Source organism: Colletotrichum spaethianum (assembly GCF_022836535.1).
Source record: "Colletotrichum spaethianum MAFF 239500 DNA, contig09, whole genome shotgun sequence".
In the NCBI taxonomy this organism is placed as follows: Eukaryota; Fungi; Ascomycota; class Sordariomycetes; order Glomerellales; family Glomerellaceae; genus Colletotrichum; species Colletotrichum spaethianum.
The window spans coordinates 897,502-918,749 of NW_026054779.1; the positions used below are offsets into that span (position 1 = coordinate 897,502).

General features: G+C 51.2%; 7 protein-coding genes across 7 annotated transcripts; 4 read left to right on the top strand and 3 right to left on the bottom strand.

The window, feature by feature from the left end:
* Positions 1-595: 595 nt before the first annotated feature.
* On the top strand, positions 596-1,765 carry ColSpa_04445 (uncharacterized protein; the record flags this gene model as incomplete). The annotated part of the gene is made up of 1 exon (XM_049270657.1): positions 596-1,765. One exon carries the CDS (start codon positions 596-598, stop codon positions 1,763-1,765), a length of 1,170 nt encoding a protein of 389 aa, XP_049126614.1.
* Positions 1,766-5,558: 3,793 nt separating this feature from the next.
* On the bottom strand, positions 5,559-6,935 carry ColSpa_04446 (uncharacterized protein; the record flags this gene model as incomplete). Its single annotated transcript, XM_049270658.1, has 1 exon — positions 5,559-6,935. One exon carries the CDS (start codon positions 6,933-6,935, stop codon positions 5,559-5,561), a length of 1,377 nt encoding a protein of 458 aa, XP_049126615.1.
* Positions 6,936-10,465: 3,530 nt separating this feature from the next.
* ColSpa_04447 (uncharacterized protein) lies at positions 10,466-10,705 on the top strand (the record flags this gene model as incomplete). The annotated part of the gene is made up of 1 exon (XM_049270659.1): positions 10,466-10,705. One exon carries the CDS (start codon positions 10,466-10,468, stop codon positions 10,703-10,705), a length of 240 nt encoding a protein of 79 aa, XP_049126616.1.
* A 260-nt stretch (positions 10,706-10,965) lies between these two features.
* ColSpa_04448 (peroxisomal catalase 1) lies at positions 10,966-12,578 on the top strand (the record flags this gene model as incomplete). The annotated part of the gene is given in 5 exon segments (XM_049270660.1): positions 10,966-11,034; positions 11,105-11,177; positions 11,189-11,268; positions 11,322-12,320; positions 12,390-12,578. The coding sequence occupies 5 exon segments, from the start codon at positions 10,966-10,968 to the stop codon at positions 12,576-12,578; spliced, it is 1,410 nt and encodes a 469-aa protein (XP_049126617.1).
* A 1,404-nt stretch (positions 12,579-13,982) lies between these two features.
* Positions 13,983-15,377, bottom strand: ColSpa_04449 (acyl-CoA dehydrogenase apdG; the record flags this gene model as incomplete). The annotated part of the gene is made up of 3 exons (XM_049270661.1): positions 13,983-14,631; positions 14,676-15,227; positions 15,262-15,377. 3 exons carry the CDS (start codon positions 15,375-15,377, stop codon positions 13,983-13,985), a joined length of 1,317 nt encoding a protein of 438 aa, XP_049126618.1.
* A 694-nt stretch (positions 15,378-16,071) lies between these two features.
* Positions 16,072-17,031, bottom strand: ColSpa_04450 (uncharacterized protein; the record flags this gene model as incomplete). Its single annotated transcript, XM_049270662.1, has 1 exon — positions 16,072-17,031. One exon carries the CDS (start codon positions 17,029-17,031, stop codon positions 16,072-16,074), a length of 960 nt encoding a protein of 319 aa, XP_049126619.1.
* A 2,323-nt stretch (positions 17,032-19,354) lies between these two features.
* Positions 19,355-20,754, top strand: ColSpa_04451 (oleate hydroxylase FAH12; the record flags this gene model as incomplete). The annotated part of the gene is made up of 4 exons (XM_049270663.1): positions 19,355-19,405; positions 19,473-20,265; positions 20,353-20,521; positions 20,580-20,754. The coding sequence occupies 4 exons, from the start codon at positions 19,355-19,357 to the stop codon at positions 20,752-20,754; spliced, it is 1,188 nt and encodes a 395-aa protein (XP_049126620.1).
* Positions 20,755-21,248: the final 494 nt, after the last annotated feature.

Genomic DNA, 21,248 nt, shown 5'->3' on the forward strand with positions numbered 1-21,248 from the left:
CGTTTCTCACAGTAACCTGAAAAGATTGTTTTAAAAACAGACTGTAAGCCCACCAAGGGTCACGCTTACATGTCGCTCTCCCGCTCCGCTACCCATCGGGATACCGCGCCGAATAACGACCACCGATCCGACCGCAAGGAGAAGAACGGGACACAGAGCTGCACAACCGATCTGGAAATTGCTAGAATGGCAAAAGGCTCCCGACAGTATCATGGGAAGACGAAGAACGGGTGCCGGCAGTGCAAGAAGCGTCGCGTAAAGGTAAGCAACGGGGAATGTTGCCGTTCACGGTGGAGTGACGCATGGAGCATGTTCAACTCCAGGGGCAACCTGCCTGTAGTGGTCCCGGCTTGTTGGGTTCGACTCGCAGCCAGTCAGTATGGTTGGCAACCGAACAAGACACATCCTCCCAATACTTGCACAACCTGACAGTCTCATTAAGCTGGTGCTGACTGTCGTGGGTTTCTAGTGTGACTGCGTCGGTCCCGTCTGCGCCAACTGTCGCCGTCGACAAGAGCATTGCAGTTATCTCGGTCTACTCGCCGACACACTTAACCGCGAAAATGAAGGAGAGAAATCCAGTGATACTATGAGCATGGTTCGCCGCGCGGCTACGGTGGCAGCGCACGCCTCGTCCCGTGATGCACTCAACGCCTCGTTACCTGCCGAGAGGCTCCGCGCGGATGAGGCCGAACTCAAGCATCATTTCATGACCCAAGCCTGGTTCACCTTCTCATTACAAAACGACCCCCGCAAGTGTGATGTCTGGTCAAGATGGGTGCCCCAGTTGGCAACCCGCAACGTTTTTATTCACCAGAGCATGCTTTCCATAGCAGCTCTCCACCTCTGCTATCTCGAACCGCCCAATGCCAAACGATACTATTCCATGGCCTGTCAGCACGCCATCCAAGCGAGCAACTACTTCAGACTCGCTGTCCCGCAGGTCACTGAAGAGAATTGGCTCGCAACTTTCGTCTTTTCCATGTGCAACGGCATCTTCGGGTACTATCGCCCTTTCGCCGACGAAAAGATCATGGGGCATGTCAACAACTTTGAGCCAGCCAACTCTCTTTCAATGATGCGGGTGGCGGCTAGGTTCTCCGATATGGTTACGCCGCATGTATTCAAGAGTCCGATCCGCTACAAACTCGCTCAGATAGACCCCAAAGATTGGCGGGACTGCAATGACGCGTTACTGCGGCCTTCATTATTGAAGATCGCCAAGTTTGAAGAGTTCTTGTCCATGGGCCCCGAATCGACAGGTATACGGGCTGAAGGAACAAAGACATATCTGGAAGCCTTCAGGGCGCTTAGGTCATACATAACATCACTACCCGGACGCCCTAGGGTATGGAAGCATTTCATCATCTGGCCTTCATTCGTATCAGAACATTATCTCTCACTCCTGCGGCTGAAGGAGCCAGTGGCGCTCATGATATTCGTCCTCTGGACCGAAGTCATGTTTCACGCGCCCCAGAGATGGTATCTAATGACCTGGTATGGCCGCGGCCATGAAAATGCCTTGCAGGAACTTGCTCAGCAAACTTTCACGCCAGCCCACCGCTTCTGGGAGACGCTGGCCGACGACAGCCAATCCGATACCAACACGGAGGAATCAGAGGCAAGCGAGGTGTGTCCGTCAACGCCGTCATCTGCTCGAAGCGACTTCTTGCTCTTGTCTACCGGAGAAGAGTTTGGGCACGACAAGGGCTGTGGCGGACACGACTTCTTTGGAGCCCACGGAATGGCTCAGGAGGCTAGGTGACGACGCCGCTTCTCTGGCCATAACCCTTGGGTTTGAGTACAGGATACGTCTGCGATACGGCAAACCCCCAAGAGCCGGGTTCTTCGGCCTGAGGCCGAAGCCGGAAGCGCGAGGCAGGATAAGAAAACAACCTCGCATGGGAGACATAACTCGTCATTTTCGGGTGAAGCGGACCTCGAGGATGAGGGATGATATGGGTGAGAACCCGTCAGGTCTAAAGGACGATTCCATCTAGGTTGACCGTGTAGTTCTTACCGTATTAAAGCCAACGTCAGCAACAGCACATCCACCGGAAAAGCCGATGATAGATGGTGCAAGTGACCCCGAGCAACCGATTGGTTCCGGTTGTCCAACCTACAAGTAGTTTGCTCAGTGCTTGTAGCCAAGAACAACATCAGCAACACGGTTGGCATAGCACTCATTCAGCTTATACATATATGGCCATATCGTCAACTTCAATAAAAGAGCGATGCTATTTACTATAGAAAAATACCAAATACGAGATCAACCACTAAAGGAGACATGGCCATTTGAGCTGAACTGTCCCGAAGTAGCTGCCTCGATTCCATCAGAGTCATATCATGATCACCATTGCACATGATAGTTTAGTGAAGCAAGCGTCGCTCGCACAAGTATACACCTTATTAAATCCCGCGCAGATTAACAGACGATCTAGCCAGAGCCAGCCAATGTCGTCCCAGCGCTTGTGACTAACACGAGGTGGCCGAGAGGGACTCCGCCAGTGATCTGTACCGAGGCAGTCTGTGATTCGTCAGGGACGCTGCAGTAAACCTTGAGCTTTTCGACCGTTGTGTGTCAATGTGTCACCCCATTGACAACGCTCTGGTGCGCGAATTTCCAGTCGGCTCGTGTCGACACGCACACCCGTGGCGAATGCGCCAACAACCCAATTCCAGCAACTCCGCGCGGCGTAGGGCGCCGTTTGGCCGTGTGCTCCCGTGCTGTGCCGCTGTGGAGAGCGGTATGCAGGCAGGAGGTTACGGTCGGTCTCGGCGGGGTGGGAGAAACCTTCGTCTTGTATGCCAGCACAGCTGGCCTTGGGTGAAATAACGTTTGCACGTATATGACAATGAAGACAACCGACTCATCACATGGAACTCACTACTACTTTGCTCATCCATTGGATTGAGAATAGACCAGCTCACAACGAAGTTGTCGGTCGGGAGGTATCTACGGCGTGGAGCATGCCCCCCGACGGAGTCCAGACGCGATCCCGGCCGCCAGGGAAGCGGGTGACATCGGCTTTCGGGAACGACTCCGCGGGCTGTTCCAGCCTTCAACCTCGCAAGCTTGGGCCCTGGGTCCTGGGCCCTCCACCCTCCTTCTCTTCACACGGCGCGGCGGTCCTCCTCGAAGTGATACGCGAGCTGCATATTGGGGTTGTGGTTGCATAACAACAAGGTCGATCCCGCTCCAATAGGCAGCCGAGGAGCGGCGACAAGACTCGAGAATACCCGTCGATGATGTCTTCCTACCCCGCAGGCGATAATGGAAGGTTTGTGTAGTGTTGCCCTTATCGAGTGGCTATTTAAAAAGAGGAAATGCCCTTCGTCGACGACTGAGAAAGAATCCTTCTTCTTAACCCACGTTACACGCCCAATTCCAGCAGATACACAAACAGTAGGCCCTGGCCCCGTATGATGGGACGTACACAGACTGACAACCCAGCAGAAGGCTTTCATCGAGCCACACACGCACTTCAGAGTATGTGACACTCTTGAGCGATGCATGAGCCGGTGCCCACCCGACGCCGACGCCGCTGCCACCTCTCTCCATGGTGACCAGCGGCCGAGGCCGACGGTGGGCTGAGATTATACGGCCTCGAACTTGATCTGGGTAATACCAGCGAAAGGATCATGCAGCCTAACACAAGCAGATACATCCCCTCAAGACGAATCTTGAACGACCCACGACAAAAGACATCATGGCCCCCCCACCGCCATTTCCCCTGTCAGCAACTATGCCGTGCCCTACACCGCCGGCAAGACAACCAAGCCCGCGGCGGAGCACGCCGTCACGACCAAGGTCGACGACCTCTTCGGCAAGTGGGACAGTTTCACCTTTGCTCCCATCCGTGAGAGCCAGGTCTCGCGCGCCATGACGCGGCGCTACTTCTCCGACCTCGACACCTACGCCGAGTCGGACATCGTCATTGTCGGCGCCGGGTCGTGCGGCCTCAGCACGGCCTACGTGCTCGCCAAGGCCCGCCCGGACCTCAAGATCGCCATCGTCGAGGCCGGCGTCGCGCCCGGCGGCGGCGCCTGGCTCGGCGGGCAGCTCTTCTCGGCCATGGTCATGCGCAAACCCGCCGAGGTGTTCCTCGACGAGATCGGCGTCCCCTACGAGGACGAGGGCGACTTTGTCGTCGTCAAGCACGCGGCGCTCTTCACCTCGACGGTGCTGAGCAAGGTGCTGCAGTTCCCCAACGTCAAGCTGTTCAACGCCACCGCCGTGGAGGACCTCATCACGCGCAGGAGCGAGGGCGGCGCGCTGCGCGTCGCGGGCGTCGTGACCAACTGGACGCTCGTGTCGATGCACCACGATGACCAGTCGTGCATGGACCCCAACACCATCAACGCGCCCCTCGTCATCTCGACGACGGGCCACGACGGCCCGTTCGGCGCCTTCTGCGTCAAGAGGCTCGTGAGCATGAAGCAGATTGAGCAGCTGGGCGGCATGCGGGGCCTGGACATGCAGGCCGCCGAGGACGCCATCGTCAAGGGCACGCGGGAGATCGTCCCGGGCCTGATTGTTGGCGGCATGGAGCTGTCCGAGGTCGACGGCGCCAACCGCATGGGTGAGTTTCCAAGGTTCCTCACTGGACAAGGGATGCTGACGTCTATTACAGGCCCTACCTTTGGTGCCATGGCTCTGTCCGGAGTCAAGGCTGCCGAGGAGGCGCTGGCGGTCATTGACGCGCGCAAGAAGGAGAACGATCTCTAGATGCGTGGCTGGCTGGAGATTCTGTCGCTTCTGGTGTTTTCCGTAACTTGAGACGCGCGTGCTTGAAGTCGCTCATTCCAGGTAGGTTTGCTGGTGACATGTTACACAAGATTGGATACTACACAATAGCGCGCGGAACAAACAGTACAAGAATATTTGAATGCAAACACTCGTTTGACACATTACTCGTACTCTTTAAGACTTTATCGGGTGCCGTATTGATGATCGTTAGAGTGGGCGTGAGATGGCGTTGATGAGTAGGTTCTATTCCGGAATCTGTATGCGGGCGCACGTATGGAATGCCTTTGTTTTCAAAGAGCATACAAGCTGTTCATCATCATGCCTGTCATCTCGCCCAGGACCATGCTAGCATCATTTCCTTGGGGCAGTAATCAAACGCTAGATGAGCTCCCTTGCGTTGTTTGTCCACATTTCTCAAATGTCCCATACTTATATAACTTTTCAAGATGAAGCATTGTCTTTAATTGATTCAAAGAGTTCAACAAAAAGGAAATAAAGCAGTCACACGATGCGCCTGAGTTTGTGGGTTCAGCGTTTAGAGGTCAAATCGACAGGACCAGTAAACCAAGGCCGTGGAAGTAGGTGCACGCTGAAAACCATGGATTTGGGTCGCGTCAACTGAGCAGTCGTCATCCAACAACTAAGGCCTCATCTTCTATTTACATCACTACTCAAGTAGGCCTTGGAGATGCAGCTGTTTTCTCCGCTTTATGGTACCTCGGGCCGCTTCTAGCCTAATTAGGATTTTCAATGCAGAAGTATGGTCAACTTATGTTTCAAATGGACCGAAACCAATCTCCCTTTAACTTCAACTCCAGAGGTCTCTCCACATCTCCTTGAAGCCATAATGAGGAGCCCTCGAGTCGTAGATCTTAGCCGTCGTGCCCTCCTTGGCAAAGCGGTCAAACACCGTCTTCGTGCCTCCCCCTGCCGAGTCGAAGAGCGACTTTGCCGGTCTTGTCGCTCTCTCCCTGATAGTTTCCGCCACGAGTGGCGCAACATCGGCGTAGCACGCGGCGAGCTCACGCTCGAGAGAAAAGTACGGCTTCTTGGCCAGTTCTGGTGCCATAAGGTTGTACGACCGTGTGATGGCGTTGAGATTCTCGACAGCAAGGGTCATGTACGAGCGTTCGGTTGCTAACCAGTCCGAATCGCGGAAAGGCTGTACGGGTGGCCTCGCAGACTCCTTCGGAGCCAAATCTGAGGCGACTTTTTGCGCGTCGGTGGCTTCCGCTGCTTGCTGGCGCATCTTCACCATCACCGGATCATCGGTGGTACTGGTGGACACTGAGATGCTGTCGCTATTCTTCTTGCGCGGGTTATGCCTCGCCTCTGCTCGGGCGTAGTCCTCTGCCCGCAGCATTTGCTCCTCCAAGCTTCCGCCCCTCGAAGAGATCATTCTCGCCACGTGCCTCCTCCAATCATTGCGCATCCTTGCCCTGAATACCCCGGCGGCCTTTGCCAGTTCTTGCTGCTTCTCGATCCATGGGGGTACTATCTCCTGCCTCTTGATCATCTTGTTCATTATGTACTCCGTCGTGTCGATGAACGGGTTATCTGCCCTCGTATCTCGCTCGATCCCCTTGCCACGCGGTATATTCTTGAACTGCCCACGGGCGATGGCGTCCTCGATCCTTTCGTTCGCTAGCGACTCGAGCCCGGATATGGTATTCGGTACCGCTCGAGCAGCCGCTGCAAACCTGTCGCGGAACTCCTGCCTCATCTCCTCACGTTCCTTTTGACTCAGTCCGTTTCCCTCCTTCAATCCCATCCCAGTGTACGTCGATGCTCGCTCACGGGCGTTGGCAGCGCGCTGGCCAGGGTGCATCTTGGGCTCTTTTCGTATCCGCATATCGACGGGTGGTATCTGGAACTTGCCCCGCATCTCGGGCTTAAGGGGTTTCCTCGCATCATCGAGCATTCGGAGGACGGTATCCGACTGCGACTCTTCGCCCGTCCAGGGCTGTGCGGTGGCCATTGACCTTGTGCCATCACCTGCTGCGGTGGGCATCGAAGCCTCAGCAAAGGCAGAGGCGTATTTGGATCGGAACTGTGCTGTCTGGACCTTGTCGAGCAGCCTCTCCCTCAGCTCTTCAGAGAAACCAGCGTCTTCCACAGCTCGGCGACCGGCACGACCGCCCGTCAATAGAGCCTCCTCGGTAGCCTCCTCGAGCCTGCGCGACATGGCACCCTTTTCTTTTTGTGGCTCATCTTTGCTCCGGTCGGATGGCGAAGCTTCGGCAGCTTGGGACGATCGGTCGGAGGAGTAAAATCGGCGGGTTGAGTGGATTCGGGTTCCGCTGCGCCCGTTCGATTGCAGGCAACGGCTGCACACGAATGGTATTCTTGTAAACTTAATCGCCATACTTAAGATGCCAGCCTTCCGTCGATGTTTGTGAGATGGACATGGCTGAAAAAAACGAGGATGTGTCGCGAATGGCGCGATGGGCGTCGTGATGTCAACGAAGGGAAGAAAGTGGCAATTGACGGATTTAAGCACAGGCCAATCGCCGAAGAACGTCAAGTCCCACGTGCCTCGTCGAGACACCGGCGCGGACCGATGCCGGTGACCCATAAAATTGACCGGGGAAGAGTGCTTGAGCCGGGTCCATGTCTTGGATCTGCAATATCTGTTTCTGAGTCTATGAGTACTGATTTTGGAATTTAACTAATGTAATGCCTGACAAAAATAATGAGATCACTCGCCATGCATTCTGCCTTCATTGTGATGCACGCGTAGCAACGGTCAGCATTCAGATGGCAGGCATGTTCGGCATCGACAAGTTCCACAGGTCTCTGGCAATGACACAGGCGGAAACAGAAATGAGGTATCATAGGCAAAATTTTCATCTCATCGAGAATCCAAATGTATTCGGCTGGCGAGGTCGACTTTGAATGACTACTTCCGTCAATGCGTCATGCCGTAAAGTCGACCAATATCTTGTCCACATCATCGTTGAAAAATACAAAGTAATCCTATCTCTTGTTCTCGAAAGCTTCAAGCATTTTATTTGCTGTCCCAACAGAGATTTGTTCATTCCCAACTACCCACCTCTGGAAGACCTCGTCAGAAGACTCGTCCACAGGCATGCCGATGACGTGTCCATTCTTCAAGTCTAGCTGGTTCTTCGCATTGTGTAGCTCTGTTTGCACCGCTGGAGAGTAGACCTCGATGATCTTTACGTTCGCAGAAGCATCCTTCAGCTAAGCCCTGAAAGCGAGGATGAAACTGTGCATGGCTGCCTTTGAGCCGCTATAGTTGAGACAACGCTTCATTGGCGTGAGGCCAAGCTGGGAGGTGGTGTAAAGCAGAGCTGTTGGTTTGCCCTGTTTCGAGACGTGGGGGAGGAATGCCTTGGCGAGGTGAACGTGTGAGAGGTAGTTTGCCAACAGCTCGTCGTAGATGATGTCCAAATTCACCGTCTCTGCCTTGGTAAAATCGACACCTCGCTGCACTCCGGCATTGAGGAGGACACAGTCGATCCCAGGTTGGGTCTTGATGACGGATGCAGCAAAGTTGGGGGTCCTTTGATATAATCAGTCGTGTCTGAAGTCATCCGTTGGGTTCTTTCTGCTAGAGTTTCAACTTGCGGATTCGAGTTTCAGAATGTCAACGACTGTTGCGGCAGCCTTGTCTGTTCCGTATCTGGCAACAACTTTGTCAAGGTTTTCCTTTCGTCTTCCAGCGGTAATAAGGAAAGTGCCATTCTCAACCAACTTGTCGGCCAAAGTTGCTCCAATTCTAGATGTCGCTCCAATCAGGAGTACTTTGTTGCGGGTAGTTGTGAGCATTTATATGACAACTCCCTGATTACACTCTTTGGGCAGCTGTCGTCGTCTGTACTGAAAATCTCGACCGTGCTTCCACAATCTGTAAGCTCAGTATCGATTTATCAGCTTGAGAGGGTCCTGAGAAGATGAAAACCACGAGAAGCTCTTCTGGGTAGCGTGTGAACCGGTCGTGTTGGTGGATTGGTCCGCATGTGACGCGGACTGTTCCACTCCACTTCTAAAGTCAAAGGTTTCCTCCAATGGCAACTTCTGGATACAACGCTCGCATCACTTACACATCGCCAGATTTCCCAAAAGCGTTGGCAGAATTACACACAGGCTTTGACTTGCCTCTCGTTCACCTATTTCATCTTTTTACCTAAATTCCATAGAACTGGTTGATTGAAATACAGCTGTCGAATTGTCTCTGTCTCAACGTTTTACTTCATCCTTTTCTGGGTCAGTTGTCATTACACAGCCGTTATCTATCAATCTTGGAATAAGTCACCTCATTTCTCACACACTAGCTCTACAGCAGGCTGGATAGTTGATAATCTTCATTTGATAAGCTTTTGTGTTCCGCTTAATGTTTACTATGAGTTCCCAACGTAGTGGTGGTCGATTCTGTTCAAGTGCATTTGGTCGTGGTTCCCCGAAAGCTGGTAGCTGTTACTGATATTGAAATCTATGAACCTGGATGAAATGCATATTGGATATTGTAGATCATACCCAACAGCATCAAAGTTGCTTCTGAGCTACCGTTGGTGGGTATTGATAAGAGTCATTGGTTAGTTGCTGCTACTCTCACCTCAAGGCTGCGATGTCTGGCTAGTCTAGAACAAGAAAATAAACAGTATTACTCGAACCGAGACAATGTACAACCAGACTTTTGGTGGATATGAGCTCGCGATCACTCAACTTCGTAGAAGCACGCTTCCGATGACAAGAGTCTATTGAACTCGGAATCATCGAACAGCTTTGACTAACACGTTTTCTTACTGCATTTATCATGCATTGTCTATTTTAAACAAGAATTCCCTTAAAGACAGTAAGTCGTGTGTTCTTGAAATCTCAATATGGAAAGTATCATGAGCGACTGAAATGAAATCTGCTCAAATGCTGTATACCTGTCAAAGGGTAGAGCCATAGCACGCCACAAGTAGGCCTTGAGAAGCAGGCGGTTGGAGGTTTGGGTTACAATTTCAAGGGCTACGGACCCTACAAAAGATAAGCACTGTAGATTTGACTTCTAACTGGATCTTTATCGATGAGTCACTCCTTTGCTTGAATAGTGGTCGTAAAAACTAATATGCTGAACTGATAGCTAGTCTACAGTGCTTCATAATGTGGCTTGAAAATATATCCTGCATTGAGTGCGTTTAGATGCCATGCTGCATCAGCTTCATTTGAAGTCTCACAATTAGCAATTGACTGCCTTGACACATGGGTGGGGGCATCATGATATCTTAGCGGTTGCCTTTTTTGTATGTCCTGATGAATCTAAATGGCGGTGACCCCGCGTTCAGCAGACTAACCTCTGGTTCCGATGATTCAATGAGTGACCTAAAACTATGTTTTCATTGGCCAGGGCCGTGTTTGGGCTTGTATTGACCGGGCCATCAAGTCCATGACAATATCATGACATCGCGTCAATTGCGAGATTGACTTGATGATGACACTGAAACTCACACAAGATATTTCTCTCGACTGTGAATGGCTCATGTACTGCCCGCCCAGAACCACATTGTACATAGTGCCTGAGAGGCGGACCAAACTCTCCGTTGATGCGCTGAATCTATGTTTCCTGGACAGAAGTCAATTTACTCATATAAGTAAAGAATATCTCGGAAAGCGAACTTTATGGGTACTCGCCTTACCGTCGTTCCAAAATACAATCAGGTTCGAGACTTTCAAGGAATTTGCTGCGCATAAATTGCCTTCGCAATGAATATCAACACAAACCAGGTCGACCCCCTTCAGCATCCACTGAGAGCCACTGCTATGGCCATTGGCTCTCAGGTGCAAGGGGAACGTCGAGCACCTCGGATGAGCCATATGCAAAGTGCCAACGAAGGACCTGCGGACATCATTGGCAAGGTATCGGGCGCAGTGTCAGGCGGCAAGCGAGAAGACGATGGAGCTTATTTTACCAACAATGAGGGTATTCCATTCCCCGATCCGTGAGTAACAATGCCATTCCGCTTTTCACATGTGATGCTTAAACAATGATATTAGTGCCCATAGTAAGACTATTGGTGGTATCCCTGTCGCAAGTGATGTGTTCCTCTTTCAGTGAGTGTACCTTAAATATCTGGGCTTGCTAGCCAATGTCCTGATATTGGTTCAGGAAGCAACAACATTTCAATCGATCAAAAAGCCTTGAGCGTATGTTCTAGCAGAAAGCATATGTCGCACGAGACCACAAGTTTGACTGACTCACAGGTATGGTACACCCGTGCGGATCCGGGGCGTTTGGCTTCTTTGAGTGCACCAAAGATGTTGCCGACTTAACCGTAAGAAACAATCAGACATGATCTTACTCTTTAAGTGAATGTACCAAATTAAGTCCAAATACAAATTTAGAAAGCAGATTTCCTATCTTCAGTCGGCGAGAAGACACCAGTCTTTGTTCGCTTCTCCACTGTCACTTTGGGACGTGATTTCCAGATGAAGCCCGTAACCCCCGCGGCTTTGCTATCAAGTTCTACACCATGGAAGGTAACTACGACATTGTTGGCTTGAACTTCGTAAGTCAATAGTCCATTAAGTCAAGTAGTGAACGATATGCTGACCTCTGCAGCCTGTGTTCTTCTGTAGAGACCCTATCCAGGGCCCGGATGTCATCCGCTCGCAGTCACGTAACCCGCAGAACTTTTTCTTTGACTGGGACGCGCTGTTTGACTTACTCGCCAACACACCTGAGGCCAACCATGCAGGGCTCATGTTCTTTAGTGATCACGGCACACCGGTCGGTTGGCGTTTCAATCACGGCTACGGCTGTCACGCCTTCAAGTGGGTGAACAAGGATGGAAAGTTTGTGTACATCAAGTACCACTTTCTCGCCAAGCATGGTCAAAAGCAGTTTACTGACCCTGAGGCTGTTCGAATGTGTGGAGAGGATCCAGACTACTCGAAGAGAGATCTTTGGGAAGCTATTGAGAAAGGCGAAGAGATTGAATGGACTGCACATGTGCAGGTCATGCAGCCTCAGGACGCTGACCCCGACGAGCTTGGCTTCGATCCATTTGACGTTACCAAAGTGTGGCCAAGGGATAAGTTCCCCATGCAGGAATTTGGTCGCTTGGTTCTCAACAAGAACCCCGAGAACTTTCATCGCGATGTTGAGCAGGCAGCCTTCTCACCCGGCAGCATGGTACCAGGCATTGAAGACTCCCCCGATCCGTTACTGCAGTTCCGCATGTTCTTCTACCGCGACGCTCAGTACCACCGGATCGGGGTCAATTTACATCAGATCCCTGTCAACTGCCCATTCATGGCTAAATCATATGCCTCCCTCAACTTTGACGGGCAGATGCGGACGGATGCCAACCACGCTGGCAATAAGCAATACGTACCCAACAGCTTCGCACACAAGTTCCGACCGGATGTTGCTGAAACGCCCTACGTCGTGAATGACAACACTGTTAGCCGGAAAAGCCATTATTGGCATGAGGGGAAGAAGAACGACTACGACCAGGCGACCCAACTTTGGGCCAAGACAATGTCCGATCAACAGCGAAAGAACACAGCATCGAACACGGCTAAGTACTTGAAGTTCGTCAAGCACTCCGAGGTCCAGGTATGAACAGTTCCTTGTAACAGCATACATGAAGCTGCTGACAATACCCAGGAGAAATACCTAGCGCAGGTATACAACATCTCACCAGACTATGCTCAAAATGTCTACGACATGTTGCCGGAGCCGGCATTCGCGTTCGACAAGGTGAAAGAACGTGCTGTAGATGCCCATCTGTGGTATAAGGAGAAGAAGTTCAGACCGACTAAGGGGTCGAAATTGGTGGGAATGCCGCCTTCTTTTCCAGTGTATGGCGTCTAGATAGCCATTGATCTTGTTGGTACTTTGTATGTCTACACATCACGTAGGCAAGAGACATTTCACATCTGACTGGCTCTGTAGCCGAGGTGATAGGTTTTCAGAGATGCCATCGTCTAGGTAAAGTGAAAACTTCTAACATCTACAAATCTGTTCAATGTACTGAACAATTGCACATAGGTGTTTCCATATCAGGCGAACGTGAACCGAGTCGATATAACGAATCCGTAATTCATCGAACCTGCTTTCACTGACACAAATCGCAATGCAACTGCATAAATCAAAGCTTATTTTTGATTGAGATGTACAAGACTTCTGCTTTCGCTAACACTTCGCCTTGCTCATTCTCTATGTGTGCAGCCACGAAGTGTTTCCGTCCCTCTACCTTAACAATTTTCGACCTTACAAGTACTGTCCCCGGCGCCGGAACTGGTTTATGGAACGATGTGTTTAAGTAACCTGTTCTGAAGTCTTTGTTTGGTTCGGCCCCTGTCGGTCTCTGTGAGACAATATGTATGCCCGTAACTTCGTCCAAGACCAAAGAGATGACTCCTCCATGCGCCGTCCCTGGAAACCCAATCATGCCATGGTTAAAAGTGATGAGTGAGTACAACTCGTCAACCTTCCACCCCGGTGCTTGGGGCCGCGGATGCAGGACTAGCCAAGCAGTGATGGTATTTGGGGTGTTGAGTGTTTCGCCCACGTATTGGTTCTCTCCGGTTGAGAGGACCGTTCTGTTCTGAGAGACTTGAATGACGTGGGAGGGAGACTCAAACTCTGCGAGGATTTTGGCGCACCACGGAATGGATGCGAAATGTTTGTAGTCGGGATGCAATTTGACATTGTCGGAAGACATGGTAGGGGGGTTTGCAACTTGTGGATGAAGTAGCTATGAAAGTTTGATGGTATGTTGATCTGAGAGGTGAGGGGTGGATAACCTCGGGGTTCGAGCTGTGGAGTCTGGAACAATATCCGAGACAACCGGAAGAGCAGGGGTCTGGGGACAGGCTTCATTTACTTTAACTTGGGAGAAGCTTTTCAGTATACACGTGCAGACGCATGCTAAATTTTGACATTAAAATCCCGAGCTTTACACTGAATCACGCTTTTACTTGGTAACTCTTTGCAATGACTCTGGACGTGATTAGATCATTTAAGGAATTCGGATGACACGTGGACGATTGACTTTCGACCCTTCTCTGCGAACAACTCGGATTACTATGCAGATTTTGGCTTCAGCGGCCGATGACTCGTGGCGTCTTTTCCTACCTCCCAGTAAACTTTACCCACAGCGAAGGAAGGCACAGATCCAGACCTAGAAGTTTCGTACGAATAATGGTTCAAACTAATTACAAAAACTCTCATCAAGCCTATTCTGTTTTGGTTCTTTCACGTCTAAAAGACGCTCTAGAGTTTTGAGCCTCGACCGAACGCCCGCTTGTGCTCCTCCCGCCATGCGAGGTCACTGAGGATCTCCTCACTACCACCGCCAATGACCTTAAGACGCAGGTCTCTAGAGATCTGCTCTGTCATGGTTACCCCTTTCTCAAAGCCCATACCGCCGTGTATCTGCTGAGACTCCCTAACGGCTTGCTCAACTATCCTGCCGCCCTGGATCTTCGCCAATGCTATCCTGCTGGCGACGTCATTCGCCTGCCAGCCATGAATTTTGATGTGATATGCGATCTGCTCCAACCATGCCCAGTGCCCTTCGATTTCGCGCGCAAGTGTTGTGAGCTTATGTCGGATGATTTGGTGAGAGGCTAGGGGTTTCCCAAAGGTCTCTCGATCGTGTGCATATTGTAGAGCTTCTGAGAGACAAACGCGGGCCTGTCTGTTGCAGTCAACCGTGAGTATGAAGCGCTCCTTGTTGAAGTTGCGCATAATGATGGGAAAAGCCTCGTTCTCCCTTCCCAAAAGATGATCGACCGGAACCTTGACATCTTCCAGGAAGACCCACGAAGAGCCACCGGCATTGTGTCCAGAGTTGTGGATCTTCCTGATCGTGATGCCAGGCAAGTTCAGAGGCACAACCAGGAGCGAGATACCCCCCGCCCTGCCCCTCCCATCCGGACGGCAGTGGTCATGTGGGTCGCCCACGGTGCGCCCGTAACCCACTTCTTGCGCCCGTTGATGATATAGTGGGCGCCGTCAGGGGTCTTCTTCGCCATCGTACGAATGGCGCTCACATCGCTGCCAGCCGTAGGCTCTGTGATGGCTAGACAGAAACTAGTCTTCCACGTAAAGAGCCCAGGAAGCCACTGTCTCTTCTGCTCTGTCGTACCCGCAGTGAAGATTGGTGGAGCGCCAACGTTTGACGCGCCCGCCAATGCGAGGGGAACCCCGCTAGGAATCCGAGCCATTTCGTCCATCAAAATCAGCTCGTGGAAAACATCGAGTTCGTCAAAGGGGATGCCGGCAATAGTCATCAGCTCTTTGGGCCGGTAGTCCCTAGGAACGTCAAGGAAAGCCAATCCAGACTTGGCGAACTTTAGTCTCGCTGATAGAGGGGCTTCACCAGCTGCCTCCCATTTCTGCGCATGAGGGAGTAGGTGGGTGTCGACGAAGTAGCGTACGTACGCCTGAAACTTTCGATGAGAGTCGTTGTAGTAAGGACTCTCGAATGCATTGAACCAGGCCGGCTCGCACCATCTGTGCTGATTGTTAGATGTCAACGTGAACGGACGACAAGGGAACAGGGTAGTACGGAGCGAAACTGCCTGCCGCCGCATGAAGGTTGCTAGAGCGAACTGATGTCGGGGTCTTGGCGGATGTGTCAGACTTGCTGCGATTTGGAGACATGTCGCGCGGTTCGCTGCTACGCAATCGTGTGGGGATTTTTAGGGATGGAGTTCTGAAGATAGAGGGGACACAGTTTTGGTGTTTGGTTTCCAACGGTTCTTAGGAATTCTCCGAAGCACTTTTTAACGTTGAGAAACGGTCGACGCGCGGATAACCTTGCAATCAAAGCGGTGCAACGCTACAAACTTCGTCGGTGCAGGAGCATTCCATGTGATGTCCTACATAGTATATGAGATGTGTTGTGTTCAATGCAACGTGTTGACAGGTCTACGCGAGTCAACCAGTGAGCGGGGATTAGGTCTTTGAACCGCCCATCCCAGTTCCGTTCATCTCAGGGGTACAGGAAAGTTTATCTGGGGAGACAAGGGTTGTCGTACATATACACTCTTGGCCCACGATGCAGCCCGCGGGGCCCTGACAACGACTGACAACTCGGGCCGAATCACTCCAAGTACTAAAAAGAAGTTGCTAGACGCGATCGTTATCGGTTCCATCAAGCGAAAACGATGACCTGTTTAATTGTTGACTTTACTCCGCCAGAATGGCAAAATTGTGCAGCAGGACTTGACCCACATTATTCAAGACCATCTAGAAGTCAGGTACTCCATGGCTATGTAACTTAGAGCAACTGTCAGTGAGTACTACGTACTGTTTATTAAAACATACAATGTGGAACCACTTTAAGTACGGAGAGTTACAATGTAGTCGACCGGAGATCTAACACCTCCGCAATTTTTCCACTTCTTGGGTTGACAGCCAGATCATGCATTCGCAAAAACTTTACTTGCAGTGGGTTGATAAGATCCTTCTCGACATGCTCCTGGAACATCGGCCGCACTACACTCAGCTCCTTTCTCAACTCTAATTGCAGGTTCGAGCTCTCTTCATCCGTAGCTGGAGTGTAGGCGACGTTCAATGTCATAGAATCTTTTCTGTCATCTCTAGTAATGACAGCTTGTAGTTTACCCACAGGTCGATCTCCGAGGACTGAAGACACGATTCTTCTGAGGTCCACGAAATCGATCGAAACGGGTCCGAGGCGAATGGCCATGCGGTCCCTGTCGAGAACGCGGAAAAGACCTAGAGATCGATCGACCCACGCGGCCCGATCTCCAGAAGGGTAGCGGATGATGGGCATCAGCCGGCGCTCCATGTTCGTCACAACCAGGCTCCCTGCCTCACCTGGTGTGCTCGTAACCTCGCCGTCGTCGTTGACTATTTCAACTAGGATGTTGGGACTGTTGACCTGGTGTACCCGGGGATCGTGGGTGTAGTGTTCCCCTCTTGGCGGCAAGCCGATGATCCCGCAGTCCATTGATCCATAAACCACGGACTTGATAGCCGCGTTCGGGAAGGCGGCCTTTAGCAGACCAGCCTGATCATCATAGAAAGCTTCCCCGGAGAAGAGGAGCAAACGCACGTATGGGTGCGTTTTCCCGGCATTAAGAATGCGTTCTGATAACTGCGACATGGTTGTGACCGTCGCGAGAATAACTGTAGCCTCAAACTCGACAATCTGCCTTTCCATGGATTCCAGGGTAACGTGTCCGGCTACTGGGAGCTGGATAGCACCGCCTGGAAGGTGATAGACCGAGAGGATGTGCAATAAGAAGCTTCCGTAAAGGTCGCCGGCGTAGAAGAGATTGGCAACCATGTCACCTTGGCCAACTCCGCAGCGGGCTAAACACTCAGCAAGTTGAGTAGATAGCCCATGAAGTTCTTTTTGGTTGTAGAAGGACACCTTTGGGTGTGTGGTTGTTCCTTACGAAAAGAATCAGTCAACTATCCTTTCATTACTCAAGGTCACTCACCTCCTGTCTTAAACACGATGCCATCTGTTTGCTTCGAGGTTATCACTTTGCTGTTTAGGCAAGTGTTCGCCTCCCAGAAAGATTCATGGTCAACAACAGGCAAGTCTCCCAAGGAGACCACATTGCTCTTACCGGCCAACCAACACTTCCAGGACTTGGCATAATAAGGAGAATTCAGGTTTACGAACTCTACCAAATCTGTCAAAATCCTAGAGTTGGTTCCGGTCTCCTTACGAATTGTCATATTGTTGCTAACTGATACAGTTCCTGAGTGCCGCAAAGTCAACTTCAATTATTAGACTTGAAGAGATAGAGAGTAGCAGTGATATATGGCACTCAAAATAACAAAACAACAAGTACTGCTTTAGGGAACCCTTTCTAGATATCAGACGGACAAAAACAGGCAAATGTCTTATATGGGCCCTGGTGCCCTTCAATGCCATATCCATAGTATCCGCTGTTGCTGTACCTTTGAAATTGGCATTGAAGGACAAATAGACTTTACGCTAGGTTGCAATGAGTTGTGACGATTCAGTGTCAATCAAGCACCAGTTACCAAAATCAATTAGTTTGAGGTGTGCAGGGGCGGAGAGGAAGGGCTGCCCTAGAAGCTTGACTCTTGCAGCCTCTGCTGGTTGCTAGAACCCGCATGGAAGCTTTTAAGCTTTTTGTCTGCATTGAACTAAGTAGGCGACGGGAATCCGAGCAGAACGTGCACAAAAGCTGCTGTTAACATTACCCTTTACGTTTAGTCTTCAAACCGACGGATAAAGCACCGGATGGTGATTGATGGTGGCTGATGGTGTCAGCATCATCACCTAATCAACATCGCCCCCTGATCAACATCATCGACCAATCGGCACCATCACCTCATCGACTCTAGGCAACCCATGCTAGAGTCAACATGGGGTGAAAGCTGGCACATGTTAACAAAGTCGACCGTTTGTGTCTCTGACCGCCTTCCCTTGTGTTTCCGTAAAGCCCCGAGTGGGCCGCGACATTGCCGCACGGCCCCTTGTTTGGAACAGTTGGAGGCGCTCGGCTTTCAGTCTCTGAGCAATGAGGGGGTTGGAGAAGCTGGACAGGTTCCGAAGCATCTATCCAATGGGGTCTGTCCAAATGATACACTGTCAACAGAAGGGTCTTCAGGGTCCTCGGCGCCGCCCTTGAGCGACTTTAAACGAGATTCAAGCTCAAACACATTGTGGGTGTCATTTCCGAGTCCGTCTCAGAGAGCAAGGGGCAAAAGTGTTGGGGTTGGGAACCTTTATGTGGGCTTTCCAAGCCTTTTGTTATCCGCACGTGGAACCAGACCCTTGGAATTCATTCATAGCTAGTCCAAATGGCGTTTAGTCTCTTTTAAGCGGCGAGGCCTTTTCTGGGGCATCCCAGGACTCTCGCAGCATGATAGATTCGCGTTTCTCAACATTAGCTCCTGATAACATTCACCGCCCGAAATTGCTGGTTGCCTCCTGCAATTGCTCCTCTTCTGAGCGAGACTGACCCAGGCCTGCTGGTGCGTCTGTGAGGAATGCGAGACATTCTTCAGCGATCACTTTGCGTGAATAGCCTTATGTGGCTGTCATCATCGAGTCATGGAATACGCTGCGGAAGGCTCAAAGCCTGGAGGCTCTGCGTTGCTTTTAGTCAAGCCCCAAGGTTACACCAAGTGGCGAGTCACGTCTTGAAGCGGCCTCGAACAATGCCAAACACTTCATCATTGTCAGCGTAAAATTTTCTGCCGCTCTGTGCGCAATGTGACAATGCCAATGCATGTGGGCAAGGCAAGTCCAGGCTTGTTTGGACCCCTATTCCAAGGATCGTCCTCACCATGAGCTTTTGGCCCACCTTTAATGCTCCCGCTGCTAAAAAAGGGACAAGGAGACACGTCTCTCTCGTTGGCGGTCTGCTACCGTCCCCGTCCTTGCCTTAATCTTTGCCCGCGCGAGATCTGAACCTTTTCATCCCTCCCCCTAACCTCGGGCAAGTGAGAAAATTTTACCCTTCTCTCCGTTCGCTCTCAGCTTCATTCTCTTTTAGCTCATTCCCTCCTTCATCCCCATAATCTGTGCCGGTCCTGACATTTGATCGTTCTGTTCGTTCATCTCATATATCTTCGCAGTTCCACCGGCAAACGACGAACAAACTGCAAACAAGCAAAAGAAAATGGCGAACCGTCAACGTACCTCGACCACCGTGGTGGTCGAGAAGCCTCAAGTTAGTCGGCAAATAGCTTCCGATGCTGCGCCATCGATCGGTGATCGGTATACTGATTCTTTTACAGAAGAGCAACGAGCCCGTCTTCCCTGACATCCAGACCATCAGGGACGCCATTCCGGCTCACTGCTTTGAGCCTTCGCTTGTGACATCGTTCTACTATGTCTTCCGCGACCTTACCATGGTTGCTGGCCTCGTTTGGGCTGCTCTGACCTACATCCCCGTCATCCAAGACCCCATCTTCCGCGCTACGGCCTGGATGGTTTACGGCTTCGTCCAGGGCCTCATTTGCACTGGTGTTTGGATTCTCGGCCATGAGTGCGGCCACGGTGCCTTCTCCAAGAACACTAAGTTGAACGACTGCGTTGGCTGGGTTCTCCACTCCTTTCTCTTGGTCCCTTACTTCTCGTGGAAGTTCTCTCACCACCGCCACCACCGTTTTACTGGTCACATGCAAAAGGACATGGCTTTTGTCCCTGCAACGCAGCCCAAGCCCTCCAGCAAGCCCTTGTTTGGCAGCATCGATCTTCACGAGCTCTTTGAAGATGCGCCCATCACCCAACTGATCAACTTGATCACTCACCAACTCTTCGGATGGCAGGCATACCTCTTCTTCAATGCTACTGCTGGCAAGGGTAGCTTGCAGCGTGAAGTGAACGGTCTCGGACGTTGGTTTGGTGTCAGCCACTTCGGCCCCACTAGTGCCGTTTTCCGTCCCAATGAGGCCATCTTCATTGCTATCTCTGATATTGGTCTGGCTATCACCTTCTCCGCTCTGTACAAGGCCGCCCACGTCCTTGACGTCTCCACCGTCATGCTCCTCTACGCCGTCCCCTACTTCTGGGTCCACCACTGGCTTGGTATGCATCCCCTTCTCTGTACCTGTTGAAACTATACTTTTGAGTTTCACATGCCTCTTGTTGCCAGATTGCTAATAAATCCCTCAGTTGCCATTACTTACCTGCATCACAACCATCCCGAGGTCCCCCACTACACTGAGGAGGGCTGGACCTTCGTCAAGGGTGCCCTTGCTACTGTTGATCGCGAGTTTGGTTTCATTGGCAAGCACCTGTTCCACGGCATCATCGAGAAGCATGTCGTTCATCACCTCTTCCCGTTAGTTCACCCCCATTCAGTCTTTGAGCCGTATGAACAGTCTACTAACGGTACGCAGTCGGATTCCTTTCTACAAGGCCGATGAGGCTACTGAGTCCATCAAGCCTCTTCTCGGTGATCTCTACCACCGCGACGACCGCAGCTTCTTGGGTCAGCTTTGGTCTGTCTTCGGCTCCCTTAAGTATGTGGAGCAGGACCCCAACTGCCAGGGTGCTATGAGATGGGCCAAATAGAGTAGCATGTATAGCATGATCAAACTGTTTTAGACGGACAAAGAGAGTCATAGACATAGACTTTTCAGACTCACGAGCACGGAGTCAACATTTCATAGAGTAGAGCGCTCGCGGAGTTGTCAACGAAGATAGATGTGAAATCCTAGACGTATGGCTGGCCAAGTCTGAGAGCTCTATTGGAACCGCAACCTTAAGTGAATACACGCGCGCCAATGCTGCCCATGGATTGCCCCACAGAACGCAACGCTGACGAATCTGGTTGAGGGTTCCTCATTCTTATTTGAAAGAGCATCGGGCGCTGCTTTATCCAAAATATCACCCCGTCTAGCCTTTCCTGATAGGCAAACAGAAGCGCAAGAATTTTTTATACGTAGCTCACTATAATACGTAGCTCACTATACATATACGTTATAGTTATAATAACTACTTGGAAGAGATCCATTGGTGCACGTTGGTCAGAGTTTATACCAAGCCTACCGAAACTTGGGTAGGAC